The 17528-nt window shown below is 40.2% G+C and overlaps 1 protein-coding gene across 1 annotated transcript in view; it reads left to right on the top strand.

The window, feature by feature from the left end:
- TRHDE (thyrotropin releasing hormone degrading enzyme) overlaps nucleotides 1-17528 on the top strand; it is a gene marked incomplete at its 5' end in the record, with an annotated part of 386911 nt that overhangs the window by 178008 nt on the left and 191375 nt on the right. Inside the window, 2 exons of the mRNA XM_006759751.1 lie at nucleotides 12054-12208; nucleotides 16318-16431. Coding sequence (XP_006759814.1) covers nucleotides 12054-12208; nucleotides 16318-16431 — 269 coding nt within the window. The remainder of the gene's footprint in view (nucleotides 1-12053; nucleotides 12209-16317; nucleotides 16432-17528) is intronic.

The raw sequence follows: 17528 nt of genomic DNA, 5'->3' as shown, positions 1-17528 counted from the left end.
TCAGGCTGAGCGGTCTGGCCCCCCCACTTACCCCCCTCCACCCCCTGCACGAATTTCATGCATCAGGCTACTAGTCTACTATATACATGTTGATGACTTCTTACATCCGCTCCCTCAGCCCGGACCTCTCCCCAACACATCAGACTTCACAGACCTCACCATTGGAATGTCCCAGAAGCAACTCAAATTGAGCATGTCTACAGCCATATTGATCTTTTTTTAAGATTCCTCACTGGGGATGAAACCCACAACCTTTTGGTGTATGGGACAATGCTTCAACCAACTGATCCAGTTTTTGTTTACTGAAAGTGCCATGCTGGGCAGGAACTTCCCAGGGTGGACGTCAGGCCACTGGGAGCGGGGCGGGAACTTCTGCCGTGTCGCCATGGCAATACAGCAGAATTTCCCGTCCCATGCCCTCTCGTACTTGTTTGTACACACCCTTAGCCTGAAATATACTTTTTTTCCAGCTAACTCCTATTCACTTGACAGATCTCACAATCAGATTTCTCCAGGAAGCCTTTCCACATTCTTGTGTTAAAATTTGGGGCCTCTTTTATATAGCAATAATGAAAATATAATAATATCATAGTAATATATGCTAGCATAAAATATAGTAATTTGCTACACATATTAATACATATTACATAGTAATATAGTAATATAGTATTTATAGTAATATAACATATGTAAAAATATATGACAGTAATATAGTAATATAGTATAGTAATGTGACATCTTTATTAATAAAGTATTAGTGATAAAGGTAGTGATGCTGATGATCATAATGATAGTCTATTAGTTTCTTATTGATGCTGTAATAAACTACCACATCCATTGTGGCTTAAAATAACACAAATGTGCTATCTTACAGTTCTAAGGGTTGGCACTTTGACACTGCTTTTGCTAGAGGCTTTAGGAGAGCATCCATACATTTTCTTGGCTTTTCTATTTTTTAGAGGCTGCCTGCATCCCTGGGCTCCTGCTTCCTCCATCTTCTAGGCCAGCAATGGCTCCCAGAGCACTTCTCACATTACATCACTCTGACACTGTCTCTTCTGCCCCCTTCTTTCATTTTTTAGGACCCTTGTGATTATGTGGAGTCCACCTGGATAATCCAGGACACTTCCATTTTAAGGTCAGCTGATTAGCAACCTTAATTCCATTTGGGACCGTAAATCCTTTTTGCTCAGTAATCTAACAGGTTCTGGGAAGGAGGACATGGATGTCTTTGGATGGGCTTGTTTTCTGTTTGTTGCAATAGCTAACAGCTATTGAGAACTTACCACTTGCTTGCTGTTCTAAGCACCTCACAGATATTAACTCACACAGCTGTCAAGAACTGTGAAAGGTGTGAGATTTTACTTCACCCTATTTGCAAGTTTGACAAGTCTACCTACCGTTGTTTCATGAATGTTCGCAGGAGACATGCAACTCCTGAATTAGAGACAAAAAACTATTTCTCTAGCTATAGCATCAGCCAGAGTATCAGCATTTTTTATGTGCCAGTTTCCTGAGACCCTATTCCCAACAGCAATGCAGAGGTTCGGGTGATAACCTGCATAGGCAATGGATTACATCGCGGATGAGGAACTCTGAGCCTGGGGAATCTGATTCTTTTATGAATGATGGCATGTGTGACTGTCCTTTGCATTGGAGAGGAAACTATCACTATTTTTGCCACACAGAGATCCTGAAGAAGATAGTCTGGAACAAAAAGCAAATGTGAGGGACCCTTGAGAATTGTGTTTTCAATGATAGCTCTGGTAGTAACCCTATGAAATAGTTGCAATTATAATCATCTTCATCTTACAGGAAAGGAAAATGAGGGGCATAAATGGTAAGTAATGTGCCCCATTAAGTAGCAGAATTGAGTTTTGAACTAGGCTGCCTGGCTTCAGAGCCCACGTTCATAATCTCTGCTCTGCGCTGCACCCGTTCTACCATGTCCTCATTGTAGCACCTACACTATACTGCAGTTTCCCTCATGTGTGTCTATAATATATATACTTTTAACTTGTGTGTACCCCCCATTAGTTTTTAAGCTCCAGGAGAATTTAATGGGACTGTATCTTTATCATTCAAGTTTTATATATCCAGTGCTCGGATCAGACTGGCCTATATTAGGTAATGCATAAGTATTTCAGGAATGCATGGAAATATATCATGAATGAAACCTTAACAGAGAGCAACCTTTACTTTCAACCTGCATTCTCTTAGATAAAGCAAACCTTTGTTCTATAACAAGCGTCAGTCAAATTGACCTGTCACTGAATGATGGGGACAGGGGTCAATGAGTGTGTTTTCTATGTCTATGCCTAATCATGGCCATTAAGGCAAAGAACATGAGTTTTGAAAGTAAGAAGTTGCAGAATAGGGTGAGGAAAATTAAAGTGGAGCTAATTTAACAACTAAATGGGCGAGGAAATGGCAAATATTCCTTGTGCGTATGGGATCAGTCCTTTGGCATAGAAATTCTTTTTCAGGTAAAAAAGAAATTAGGCAACACATGAAAATGCTCCTTCTTTGCAATGGACAGTAATCAGTAAGTGTTGAGTGTGTGGCAGAAGGATCAGAAGAAACAGTGAGAGCCTATGATGGTATTATGACCTAATGCTAATTCAGAATGCTAGGAGTTTGAGGAGTTAAATGCTAGGCTTGTGAATGCAAGTAGAACTGATGAAAATTCTGCTACAGACCAAAATGTGTAGCTGAAACTAGTATTTTCTGATGAGAAAATGCCCAAGTAGAAAATATATCAGGAGAAAAGTGTGTTTTGTTTTAAAACACTGTAGGACTGGTTCATTTTTAAATTTGGTGGAAATGCATCCAGGGACAGTGAGGCTTAAAATCCTCTTTCAGATGCACTTAAAAACAGCCAGTTAGAACCTAATCTGTTTGTGAGTAAAAAAAAAAAATCTGAGAATGCATTGGAAAGGAAAAAATATTGGTTGCTTTCATGTTAATAAATACCAATAATGGCTGACTTCTATGAATTTTATCTCATTGATGCTGCTATTTCAAATGCAATTTGTATTTTGACTAGCCACATATGCTAACTGTCCGAACAAGGAGTGTTATTTTTTATTTTTTTTATATTTAAGCATAAATGTATATGTAAATAATATCTTGAGCAAGTGACAGTCATGGCATAATGAAAAGGCAACTTATTAATTTTTTTTACCTGCTGTAGCTTTAAAATTTATTTGGCCTTCCTGAATGATAATATAGACATGTACGATGATGCTTTCTCCTTCACTCATTCTTAGGTAGGTTCTCTGTTGCATCATGTCATAAAATAAAATTTTAATTCAGAAATCAAAGTGCCTAAGCTAACATACTAAACCAACACTTCATCTGTGTTCAAGGACAAGACTCCTCCTCTCCCAAGGTAAGGCCTGTGATGCATTTGATTCCCCAAGGTGGGGATGACCTGGAGAGATTCCAAGTAGTGACAGCATTGATTTAGCATGTCTTGCGCTTCGAACTAAGTGCTTAGCATGAACCATCTCATTTAATCTTCACGACAACCTGCAGGGGAGGTGTCATTAATATCTCCACGTACCAATGAGGAAGTGGAAGTTGAGACGGAAACTTTTCTCAAGGTCCCACAGCCCCTAACTGTGAGACCTGGGTTTGTATGCCAGAGAGTGTGGACATCCAAGCTGCACCTTTCCACTGCCCTGCCCTCTGCCCTCTGCCAAGCAGACCTGGATAGCAGTGCTGGGAAGATGACTTGGATCGTCATTGAGATGCTGTGAGAGTACAGCGTGGAAGACAGTGTGGAGGGTGAAACTTAAAGGGTGAAGTGAGGCAGGAAACAGAAGTCAGAGGCAGGTCAAAAGCTTAGGAATTTGAGAGCAAGTTGGATTTGCCCGGGAGGGACCAGAGCAAAGAATTGAGAATGTGTCTGTGAATTTGGAGAGAGTGCATCTTAGGGATATTCAGCAAGGGGATGCGGAGGTGACTTACAGGAGCAACTGAGCACTTCCCATGGCAGAGAGTAAAACTGTGGGAAGGGTGACCAGACTGAAGAATTTTATACTTTTTCTTGGAAGAGTATTGGTAATGGTTACACATCTGTTTGGTTTGTAATACCAAGCAGAGCTAGTGAGCTCTGTTCAGCATGACTCGTTATCACAAGACATACTATTCGTTTATTTTGCAATTGATTTTTGAATATCAGCCATATGCTTGGTACTATCCTAGGCACGGGAAATGCTGCCATTGAGATAAATAATGACCTGCCTTGCAGCTGCAGTTCAGCTGGGTTGGTGTTTCAGTGTAGATGTTAGGAGAGCCTTTTCCGGGTCACTCGGTTCGAACTATCCTCATGTCAACCCCCATTACACTTTGCATACACCTGTGTTATTTCCCGCACATCCCAATGGCAATCACATATTGTGTTGATTATTTATGTATCTGGGTGTGATTTGGCTCCCTACCCCATCCATCTTCTCTCCACCCCCACAGCTGGAATGTGAGCTGGGTGAGAGCAGGGTCCTTGTCAGTCTCCTCTGAGTAAAGACAACAAAATTCGTGAATGAGTGAATGAATGAATGAATGAATGAATGAAATACACTACCTATACAAGTAAATAAGAAGTCTGTTATTCTCGTGAGAAAGCCTTATGGTTTTTTCCTCTTGTGAGAACAAAACTTCTAGTATTAATTCGTCTGTAGCCCTTTAGATTTTCTGAGCAAAAAATCTCACAGTCACCAGGGACCAGTGTTGCTTTCCAAGGACTCCGGGCTTGGCAGCAGCTGTTTTCTGCCTGGATAGGCAGGTGGGGCTCTTGAGTCTCCAGGGTAATACTTCCTCAGTGTTCAGCTTCTTGTCTTCCAGGATCTTACATTCTTTTTCAGGCTCAAGGTTGAAGTCTGGGGCATTGGGTTTCTGACCTTAGCAGGGACTCTCTTAGTGGTCTCAAAATATTTAGATAAACAGATTGCAAATTCAAAATGAAGTGACAGTTTGGGGTGTGGACAGCTTGAAGGCAAAAACTGGCTGCTGAAGAAATACTGGGAAGGAAAGCCAGGACTCTAGAGTGTCTGTCTTAGGGAAAAGGGAGTGTCAAGAGAAAGCAGGACAAGTGACAAGTAGCTGAGGTCACGTTTCAAATGTATCTCCTCTACTTCTGCCACTCTTAGAGCAGAGAATGTGAGCTTGATAATGTGGCAGAGAACATCTGAGTTGGAGGGTACCAGACTCGCATACGGGAGCCAGGGCGTGCATGAGCCCGCAGCTGGAAATGAATCTTACTCTGCATGACAAATTAGGACGATCTGTGAGCTCAGAATGTGCCTGTGGCAGAGAGACGCCTGATAGTGCACACGCGTTTTCCCCTCTAGTGGTTACTTAATAATGTGGACTGTATTAGTGTATATTTCCAGTTTCCAGACTTATACATCAGAGCACTGCCAGTGATGCTGGAGACTGGCTTTCTGTTTGTGTGTACTGTGAGGCCTCGTTTGGTTATTCTTTGGACCTTTCCAGTGGTTTCCGCATTCCTCTTAGCATGGCATTGTCAGGCTAGTGGACATTTTTCATGGCAACTGATTTTCCCCAGAGTGCGAAAGAGGAGGCTGCAAGGCTTTCTGAAGGTTTAAGCCAGATTAAAGGGAAGGGGGCGATTGCTGAAGGAATGGTACAGAGAGGGCGATCAAGTCACATTCTACTACTGCTTAGGCATTTTCCTCTAGAGCTCTAAGAGAGCTGTCTGGGCATGTGGGTGGTGACAGATGACACTGGAGTGGGTGAGAACACTCAAAGAAAACCAGTAGAATAAGTAAAAAAAACCCTAAGAAGCAAAAAACCCAGAGTTGGAAATCCTGGAAACTTTGATTTTCAAAAGTCAGACAATGAAAAAGAAAAAAACAAGAAAAAAAACACAACAACAAAAAGTTAACCTAAAATGTAGATGGAAAAATGGATGCCCTGTTATAATAGACCCTGATCAAAGTATGGAAATTGTCAGCAGTATAAAAAAAATAAGACAGAGGAAAGTCTCCATGAGATATTGTGATCTTATAGAGAGCTACTTATAGTGCATCGAAAGAAGCGAGTAGAGAAAGTTAGATTTTATGTAATCACATTCACTAGTATTATATGAATATTTGCTATCTGTCTACAGTTTTTAGGAATGCAGTAATTAATTGGAAGCAGACTACTATGCATAATTTTATCCACGATTTTCTTTGAATTTCCAAGTAAATTAGATTCTGAAACATTAGAGTTTTCTTACCTCTGTTTTCAAGGCATATTAAAGTTATGGTTGCACATTTTAATGGATATAGCCTCATGACAAATTTATTTTGCAAAAATTAATTTAATTCATTGTGAATAAATCAGATCTTCTTTAAAGTTAAGCCAAAGAATACTTCAATGATTGAAGGTATTTTAAAAATTAGTTTCATTGAAATACAGTGACATGCAGTACACTGCACATATTTAAAGTGTACAACTTGATGGTTTAAGGTGTGTGTACCATGAAGTCGGCACTGTGGTGAGCATATCCATCACCCTCCAAAGTTTCCTGTTGCTGTCTTTTTAACCCCTTTCATCTTTGTCTGCAGGCATCCACTACCTGCTAGACAGTATAGATTAGTCTGCATTTTCTAGAATTACAGAAATGGCATGAGTCATACAGCATGTCTATTTTTTCTTCCTTTTTACTCATGCAACTTTTTGGGATTCTCCGATGGTGTTCCATGTATCAACAGTCCATTTCTTTTTATTGCTGAATAGTATTTTGTTGTATGGATATACCACGCTTCATCCATTTGCCTGTTGATGAACATTTGATTTATTTCCTGTTTTTGGCTCTTGGAAGTAAACCTGTTATGAATATTGTGTAGATGTCTTTATAAGGATATATACTTCATGCAGGTACTCTTAAGATATAATTCTATCATATTTCTTAAGTTATGAAGGTGTAGAGAGGCACAGTTAAAATATCTCTTACTAATAGTTAGAACAAATCCAAGTTTCTTCAGTGCTTTGTGAAAAAGTTATGAAGTGCATAGTAGCATAATCTAATTTTTTTAGTTCCACCCTCTCCCCCCGCTGCCATGTTCCATGTACCAACTTTAATGCTTGTCTGTGTCTGAGAAGCTGCCTCCTACTACTGAGCTCTTTGTGTTTTACTGTTCTCAAACTCTTTATCTTTTGTCTTCCTTTTTTTTCCAATTAGTTTACATTAAATATGATTTTATATTAGTTTCAGGTGAAAAGCTGAGTGCTTGGACAATCATATACTTTACAAAGTGATCCCCCTGATATTACTTAGTCATCACAACACTATTGACTATGGTGTTCCTATGGTGTCCTTTTCATCCCTGTGAATATTTTGTAACTACTAATTTGTACTTTTTAATCCCTTCACCTTTTCACCCAGTCCTTCAACTCCCCCTCAATTGCTTCATCTGAATAGAACTATTTGCTCAGGAGTTCTTGTCCTGTTACCCACGCTTCACTTCCATGGCCTCAGACCTCTGGAAGCCAGCTGCCTGCTTAGGCCAGCACTGCCTGGTATTTTTGGCACCAACCTTCAACTGGCCCCTCCCCACACCTTGCTTATATGCTGCTGGTCAGGCTTGTGCTGTCTAAGGACTGCTCCCTAAGGGTACTTTCCTCTTTATCCCAAACTCCCAGACTCTGCATCTGGCCCATGTCTGGAGTCTTCTCTTTGTGCCATTTGAGCCAGTCCAAATCCCAGTGTGTGGCCCCATTGGCTCACGTAGTCTTGGGGCCTGATTACTCTGGACTCTGAGAACTCCAGCACACAGAGGCGCCTCTGTCCTGCAACAGGCTTGGCTCTAAAAGATTGTTCCCAAATTCACAAGTTCCTGCAAGGAAATGACACCAGATATGCTACTGCTGTTGCCATCTGCTGGTGGCCGGCAGAGTTGACACAATGTTGTTCTGTCACCTAGTTTGTTCGTATTTAGGGAAGATTTCCACTTAAAATCTTGTGGAAGAATGTCTGCTGTGCACTTGCAATTTGTACTAATCCTCAGACCTACGTTCTTCTCCATCATATGCATCAGCCACAGTGACAATCTTTCTGCTTGTCTCATTTCCACCTTGCGGCCTTTGCATTTGCTGTCCCCTCCTAGACCACACTTCCACAGATTTCAAACAGCTGGCTTCTACCATGAGTCACATCTCTGATGAAATGCAATTCCCTTTCTTGACCATGCTGTACCCACCTTGCCCAACCTGTCAATTGTTGTCTTATTTTATTACATTTTCTTTGTAGCATTTATCATTTACTAAATTTCTTTCACTCATTTATTACTTGTTAACTGACCTCCTTGTCCTATACACACCCACCTATGAATATAAGTGCCATGAGAGAATGGGTCAAGGAGCTTGAAGTAGAGAACAATGGTTATATTGAGGAAAAGAGATGCTCAATATATACTTATATAAATAAATACATACAGTGCCTCTGTCTACCTGTTGAAATCTTATATTTTCAAATCCAACTCAAATATTATCTCTTTCAAGAACCTCTCCAACCAGATTTGTTTTCTTTCTCTTTCACAGAACTTTTTATTCTTTCTTTATTTCTTGTGCTAAGCTGTCAAGTTCTCATTCTTTATTCAAAATGTCCAGTATATAGGGTCCATACCTGACTTAGTTTAATATACATCTCAGACTTAAGGACACAGAAAATACTGAGAAAATGTTTGTTAAAGTCATAAATAAAATCAACCATGTTGTAAGACTGTTCATAATTTTATTCTTTTTCTTGTTATGAAATATTTAAGACATACATAAAAGAATGAATAATAATTGTATAAAAAACACTCATGTACCCATCACCTGCTTTAAAAAAGTAATATTGAAGACACATTTGATATCCCTCGTGTGTGATATTGTGATTCATAAGAAATATATAGATGACCAAATATATATTTCACATATTTAATTCCTTCATGGTTCCTGACTCACAGCTTTCAACACCCTTGAAATTTTCTAATCAATTACAGCAATAAAGTTGTCTTATGTTAATGATGTAACTTTTTGAATTCACCTATGGAGGGGGCTGGTTGCCAGGGAACCAACCCTTTGATTGTGGGGTTGGAACTTTCAGTCCCACCCCCTGACTTCCTGGGAGGAGTGAGGGGCTGGAAATTATCAATGGCCAATGATGTAGCCAATCATGCCTATGTAATAAAGCCTCCATAAAAAAAAAAAAGACAAAGTTCCGAGAGATTCTGGGTGGGTAAACACCTGGAGATTTGGGGAGGGTGGACCTGCAGAGGGTGTGGAAGCTTTGTGCCTTTCCTCATGCCTTGCCCTATTCCTCTCCTCTCTCTGGCTCTCCCTGAGTTATATCCTTTTATAATAAACTGGTGATCCAGTGAGTTAAGTGTTTCTCTGAATCCTGTGAGCCACTCTAGCAAACTAATCAAACCCGAGAGGAGGTCATAGTATTAGCAGAGAAAAACATGCCTCACCTTTCCCAGTTGCTCGTGGGAGTGGGGTTCTCGGGGTACCGCTGGAGTAAGCATTTCCAGAGGCTCCCACAGGAGGATGGATGTGGTAGAAGGCTTGATTTTTGTGAATTTACATCCCTGGGTTTCCAAAGTCCCAATTCCCTTAGTCCAGTCATGGAAGAAGTGTAGCTGGGGCTTCAGTGGAGCTGGAAGCAAAGCCAGTGTCCAGCGTTTCCTTTCCATGTTGGAGCCGGGTCCAGTTCAGCATCAGGCTAGTGCCGCCCATCAGTCCATTGTGTGCGGGGTTCACGTGGCCGTGGGCCACATGGGAGGATGCCAGAAGGCCACGTGTGAGCTAAGAGCCAAGCACGTCAAGAGGAACCAAGAGCATAAGAGAGACAGAGCTTCTTTGTTGAGGAGATTAGATATCCCAAATTTCTACAGGCTTGCAGTGGCCACACCCGCTCTGGCCACCATCTATGCTCCAGGTATGATGGACAAGCAAGTACTTTCTCTATGTCATCCCAACTTTACTGAGCATGTGTCTCTCTCCTCTATGTGGTTCTCTCCCCCAGTGTAATGTCTTCCCTTTGCTCCTTTTCTGTTATTAATAACTAGTTCATTAGAATGGTATCATTAGAAGCCTCTGATGTATAGCATCTGTCAGAAGTACCGGTAAACCTGGGTGTGTGCTGGGGGGAAGTCTTGTAGGACTAAGCTTTTAACCTGTGGAATCTGAGTCTGTCCTCAGGTAGATAGGTAGATGGTGTCAAAATTGAGTTGAATTCTCACTCAGCTGGCACCCAGCAATTGCTTGTTGGTGATGTGTTCAACCCCTTCCCAGCTTCCAAGTTGAAATTGCGTTCAGGAACCTAAAAGATAGTCTCTCATCCCTTTTTCCTTCTGTCTTCCATGAAGCAATCGTGATTCTGAATTTGGTATTTATCATTAGAATATGTGTGATTATATGTGCAATATACCATTACCATCTGTCTTGGTATTTGTGTGCATGTGTGAGTATTCACTGGCAATACCAGTACATGGTGTTATTCTACTTGTTTTAAAGTAAGATATGGTAAGGGTCATTTTATATCTTAATTATTCCCTCAACATTATGTTTTTCAGATTATCCATGTTGATACACATAGTGTTAGCATCTGTTGGTGAGATCATTCATGTCAATTGCTGTATAGCATTCCTTTATACTCTATCTATTTCACAGTTCCCTTGCCCCTTATCTTCATGAATGGCATTTAGTTTTCCATTTCCACTCTTACAGAAATAGTGCAGTAACATTTTTGTACCATTTTTTCCCCCTTGGCATTCTAGGGAGTTACTCCAGGGTTTGTTTATATTAGGAAGTGTAACTTCTGGGCCAGAAACTATAAATGTTATGTCATTGTGATTAAGAGCAAGGCACTGAGCCAGACTGCCTGGGTTTGAATCCCTGTTCTTACACTTGCTACCTTCCACAGGAAACAGTGAGCACCAGCCATTTGCAGCTCTTTGCATGAGCATGCATGCCCTACCTCAACCCCGGCATCAAACATTGGGCTTAAGTCTCTTTGGCTGAGGCACATCCTGCTGGAACCAAGTCCCAGCTGCCACTGCCTACTTTTGGAGCCAGAACACAGCAGGCATAGGGCTTCCCACCCAATCACTATTTGCATTTTTGCACCATTTCTGGTCCATGGAGAGGTTCATTTTCAAGCCTGCATATATTTTTTAGTTTTCCTTTTTAATATTTTATTTACCATCACTATGTGTTTGGAGTGGAGGGAATATATCAAAACATGAACTTACTGTCATCCTAACAGAAGTTTATAATACCTCCATAACCTTTTAAAATAAGCACAAATCTTAGAATCACCTCATCATAGATTTTTGGAGTTGGAAGGGATTTTCAAGATAATGAAAGCCAATAACCTTGTTTTATAGATGAAGGAATTGTGGTCTCAGGAAAGTAAGTACTTTCCCAATGTCTTATCTCTAGTTAATGGTGGAGGCAGGACCAGAACCGAAGCTCGCATGTTCCTTCAACTGTCCTTTGGCCACTGTCTTCACTATCATAGTTTTCTCTATATTTGCATGTAACATTTTCTTTTATTCTTAATGGAACTCAAAAAATAAATTAGAATTTAAGAATTCAGAAAAATGACATCGCATTTTTAACCCGATAGAACATGTTTTCTTTTTAAAAACATCAAGGTAAAAATAAGAGTACGGTACTCACTGCATTGAACTGAATATATTTTCAGTCGAAGGCACTATGTCTTCTGACTCTGTGGACCCCTGCTGCATTTGGTTTCCTTGACTCTTTGAAACTTATCAGGATGGGCCCATCAATAATGGTGCTGATACTTCCAGCCTCTGACTGCATTGGGTCTGAAAATGAACTGTGATGAATGGACGTGGCCTGTGTGGACAGTGATAGCCTATATTTCTGCTGTCATGTAGAAATGGCAGGTAGTTTAATTTCGGGGGAAACAATCCTAAGAAAGAGCAAGTATTCCTTCTAATTGGGATTTCTTGACTTTTTTTTAGGCTATGACTTTCAAATCTGGTATATTTGTTAAAGCCTTTGGAATTGTTTTATTCTATTTCTAGATCTTTTAGCTGTGCCTAAGCATCCGTATGCTGCTATGGAGAACTGGGGACTCAGTATTTTTGTGGAACAGAGAATACTGCTGGATCCCAGTGTGTCATCTATTTCTTATTTGCTGGATGTCACCATGGTCATTGTTCATGAGATATGTCACCAGGTATGAGAAAAAGGATCAGGTGTAAGTATCACTGCCCATTATTGAGAATATAGAATGATTTCAGATACTTCGGTTAGGACCTGAGATGTTATCCTCCCAATTAAGCTTTAATTATAGAGAGAGCACGGTGCAGTTCTTTCTAGAAGATATGTCGCTTTTCTCAGGTGACCGCATAAACACAAGCAAACACACTGATCACAGTGAATAAGCAACTGTCATTCAGCCTGGTGGCAGCGTGGGACGGCACTGCCTCTTTTGAGACCCAAACCAGTCACTACTTCTTGTCAACCTCGCTTTTTTGCTTGTGATTATTAGTGTGCATATATGGTAAGTGCAGTGAGGGCGATGATTTATTGCATTGCTGCAAGATGCGGCTGAGTTTTGTGTACGTGTCAAAATTTGCTTTTGCTGAAATCAATTTGTTACTCCCGTTTTCCCATCACACAGACACTTCGGAATTCTCTCACTAAGTCCACCAGAGACTCTTTGTTCTCCAATGATTGAGATTTTTTTGTCCGGGCATGTGTGGAAATTCATATGGAAATTAGCCAACTTTGTAGTGAAGCTAAGATAAAATTAATTTCATTTTGATTTTATGCACTTTCTTACAATGAGTGGGAAGCATTACAGAGGTTTTGCAATGCTTATTTAAATCTTGATTCTAGTGAGAGGGTAAAAAACCCTGAAAATAAACATTCATGCTCATAGAAAGCAATCCCGGTCCTGGTTACCAGTAACTACGAATAATTCTTAAATGAAAACACCAGAAATGTCATACCTATGACTTCAGCTTTTTAGAAACCCCAAACCCTTTTTAAAAAGCTAGCCAAGCTTAAGAACGAGTGATATGAAAAATGCTGTCAGTTAAAGAAGGTGAACTGCTAAATGCTAGTACATGGATACTGACTTAATGATAAATGGGTCCAGGCCACATGACCACTTACCTAAATGTCAGCCTTTTGCAGTGAGCCTGTAGGACGTCTGTACCTGTCACGCTGGCCAGGTTGGACATGTGTTCCCTGCCTCAGAGACTGAAAGGAATCCGTGGCAGAGATAACCAGGCCTCCTCTCCTGCACTAATGAGAAGGGTTTCCAGCTCAAAATACACTTTTTTTTTGAAACAAAAGCACTTTTCTTTTTGGACATTCCTAGACACAAGTTACTAGTACAGTTCTGTCAAAATAAGGGCACATTGGTAATGTCATCGTTGTTCCTAGGACTGATTTAATTTGTTCTTTATTCTGAGTTATTTTCTTGTTATAGCTCGGTAGTTAGTGCCAGGCTACTTAGTAGGAAGGAATGTGCCAGTTGCTGGGAGAAATACATAACAATTTTCACTATCATTACCATATTATTTTCTACATTCCCCTCTCTTCCCACCTATTTGTTGTAATTGTTTTTCTTTTATATCATAAGATTGGTGTGTATTGAAGGAATAATTTATGTCAAGTACTCAGCACAAAACCTGATGGGTAGTAAGTGCTTAAGAAATCCTAGTAACTGATCATTACCTCCAAACCAGTCACAGCAAAACATCACAGAAACACATAAATATGAGCATTCTCCCCACGCAGGGCAGGTGTGCAGGGCCTGCCTGCAGCTGTTAATCTGCTCTGCCCACACCGGCTGCCTGTGAAAGGTGCCCAGGGAGCGGGCGGGCTCCCCTGTGGCTCCTCTCCAGCCACAGGGAGCTGCGGGAAGAGCTTCGCTCAGAGGCCCCAAGCTTCCAGGTCCAGTTGGCGCTCATTCAAAACCTTCTTCTGATGTCAGTCAGGGCAAAGGGCATCATGGAACAAACTTGTTAACTTTCATCACAGCCTCGCAGTTCACCTTCGTCACCAGGGCCTCTTCTTCAGACCAGTCTCCCCCTCCTTTAGTGGGGTCACTCTCCAGTCCTCCCTGACAACCCCCAGACCTTGCCACTCTGACTTCCCAATTAAAGAATCTGTCATCTCAACCATGGCACTTAGGAGCTGCCAGTTTCTTAACTCTTCTGTGGCTCCGATTCCTGTGTAAAATGGGCCGGTAATAGTATTTCCACTTGAGGATTATTGAGAGGACTCAAGAAGTTTTCCCAAGAAAAGCGCTTAGAATACTGGTAGTCGCGTAGCACATGCTCAATAAAACAACTGTTATTTCTATGATTTGCCTCCACGGCTGCTGAAGCAAACTCCCTGCAGCTCCATCTTATTTTCTGAATGTGTCCTTCCCTCCAGCCCAAGAGGTGGACCTGACTGCCCCGAGATTTCTCCCTCACTTTTTGTGTACCTGAGGGCCTGGATGGAGGAAGAGTAAATACTCTCTTGCCTTTATCCTTTTTTTGCTGTTTCCAAAGAACGATCCTCTCTATTAAAAAACCTCCAGCCCCTCCGAAGTTCTTGTTCTAACCATTTCCCCCACTTTCTGTCTTGCTCTTGTACCTGCTATTCCTCAGATTAATACAGATCACAGGCCTCCTCTGCTTAGAACTCCTCTGTGACACATTGTCACAATCGTAAGGCAGGCTTTCAATTTAAAGCAGAAACAGGCATTTTGATCACGAATACAAATATTTTCAATGCCATTATGCTGTGGTGATCAACATATTCAGAGTTTCCTCTTATTTGTATTTAAGTTTAGAGATCTTGCATGATACTTTATTTTTTGTCAATTAATATTATTTATTTTTAAATTTTATTTTTGACACTATTACAGATATCCCCCTCCCTCCCCCACTCCTGCCCTCTTTTTCCCACCTCCATCCAGCCCCTGCCCCTCCTCCCTCTGGCCATCACCACCCATTGTCTATATCTATGGGCTATGCATATGTTCTTTGGCTAATCTCTTCACCTTTCATCCAGTCCTCCTCCCACATCCCTCCCCTTGGCCAGCTGTCAGTCTGTTCCATGCATCCATGTCTCTGATTCTATATTGTTTGCCAGTTTATTTTGTTCATTAGTTTTAATATTGAAACGCTCAGTCACCGAGCCCTTTACTATAGCTCCTGCAGCTGTCTGTACATGATTTGATACTTGTCCACCATTTCCTCTTATTTCTTAAATAACTCATTGCCACTTAGAGTGTTCACATTCAGGGTTGCTTAGATCTGTATAGCGTCCTATTGCCCAAGGCTTTCTCACAGCTGTCTCCTTCCTATATCATTAAAGTCTGAGCTGAAATGTCAACTGCTTAGGAAGTTCTTGCTTTTACAACCTAAGACAATGCCTCCCCCATTCCTATCACACTTTATTAGGATTTGAGATTATGTTGGTCATTTGCTTACTTATTTTTTATTTTCTAGCTCACCTCGTTCCCGCTGCCACCACAACAAAGTGTCAGCTGCATGATCAAATTCATCACTGAATCTCGTCTTTAGGATGGCTCCTGGAATATAATGTACTTTTTCTTTAATGAAAAAGAATTCTTTTAAACTTTTGCTGAACTTCAACAATGGCTTCAGAGTAAGGCATCATGAGCTAATCATGATGCCTTTTTTTTTTTTGAAAGGATCTTAGCTATTTCTTTGGCCCAACCCCTCATTATAGAACCTTGGGGAGAATCAGGTGAGGGCATCTTCAAAGCCCTTTGCCCCTTCAGTCAGCTGCTGTTTTCTCTGAATTGCTTCTGCCTCTGGAAGGCGATGCTTCAGTACTTCCTGTGATGTCACTCACTGCCTCTCAGGAAGTATTTGCCATCCTTGGCCACCTCAGTCTGTTGGAGGGTCTCCCACATCTATCAATCCTAACTTTCATCCATTAGTCTTGGTTTGTTCCTTGTAGGACCATAAGACACAAGACTTTCCCTCTTCTACATTCTAGGTCTTCAAATATTTGAAGGCAACTGTGACCAGTTTTTCCCTCCTGAGTCCTTTCTTAAAGTTTAAATGTGTGTGTGTGTGTGTGTGTGTTCTTTGAGTATTTTATTTTTGTTCTTCTCTGAATGCATTTATATAAAAAAACAACTAGTGTTATCCAAGTAGTCAAATAAATCAATAGTCTTACCACAACACATTTTAAGATCCCCAAATCAATTGAAGAATGAATTCCAGTTATGATAATCATAGTTGAATACATTTCATTTTAAGTATAGGTTTGATTTTTATCTCATACCCATTCATTTTGCCAATGCAGTGGTTTGGTGACCTCGTGACTCCTGTGTGGTGGGAAGATGTGTGGCTGAAGGAAGGTTTTGCTCACTACTTTGAATTTGTTGGTACAGACTACCTCTACCCTGGCTGGAACATGGTAAGTTACTTTTCTTTAATTGTTTACAACTCCCAGTGAAAGATTGCTGCTATACTTGGCTTTTTTTCCCTTCTTAAATCATTAAAGGTAACTTAAATTACTTACTGATGCATGGAAAAAACTAGATGTCTAATCAAGATGCCCAATAATAACCACAATTTTAAATTTTTATTTTGTAATTTTAAATTTGTAATCTTTTACATTAAAATAGTATTCCCAAAGAGTTATCTCTTAATTATTCGAACTACACAGAATTTGGTTGGTTATATGTTGATTTTAAAATGCTACAACTTTTCTAAATATAAATGTTTAGGTTTATTGCAGTATTTTATGACAAAGACAAACTATCCTTTAAACCGACAATGTAACAGTAACTAATAAGTAATATTTTAAGTGTATAAAATGTTTTAATATATAGAAAAATGAGGACTTAATATGTTTTCAATGTGATGAAACACAGAAATAAGCTAAAGTTGTTGATGTATTACTGTTATAGATGTACTTTAGGAATAAATGAATTAATAAAAGGTGATTAAGTTTATGAAAAGTTGTGCATATTACACCCCACTCTAGGAACATACCTGCATATTGTGAACCTGAAGTGGAATTCATTGTCCCTTAAGCAGTGAGCACTCTAGGGGGAAAAAAAGTGGAGAGAGGGTGTGATTTTTATACATCTTTCAATGTAAACTATTCATTTTCTGTAAGCTTCCATTAATCATCAGTGACTACGTTATTATTAAATGGAACCAATAGTGTATGTTGTTTTGGATCTCAAATTTTGTGAGTGTTTGTAAAAGTTGCAGAAGGTCAAATTTTACCTATGAAACAGCATAGGTGATAATATACGGGGATGGGAAAAAGTTGGTCTGCAGTTGTGAGTAGGTGAAACACAGAGTTTATTGTTGTATTATTATTTACTCTTGTCTACACTAATAAAAGAGAAAAATGGTAATTGGCGTACGACGCTACCCTTTTCATTGGCTAATCAGGGCTATATGCAAATTAACTGCCAACTAAGATTGGCAGTTAACTGCCAACAAGATGGCAGTTAATTTGCATATGTAGGCACAATGCAGGGAGGCGAAAGGGAAAGC

The sequence above is a fragment of the Myotis davidii genome, unplaced genomic scaffold, assembly GCF_000327345.1.
Source record: "Myotis davidii unplaced genomic scaffold, ASM32734v1 scaffold54, whole genome shotgun sequence".
Taxonomy (NCBI): Eukaryota; Metazoa; Chordata; class Mammalia; order Chiroptera; family Vespertilionidae; genus Myotis; species Myotis davidii.
This window is presented reverse-complemented; position numbering and strand designations above follow the sequence as displayed.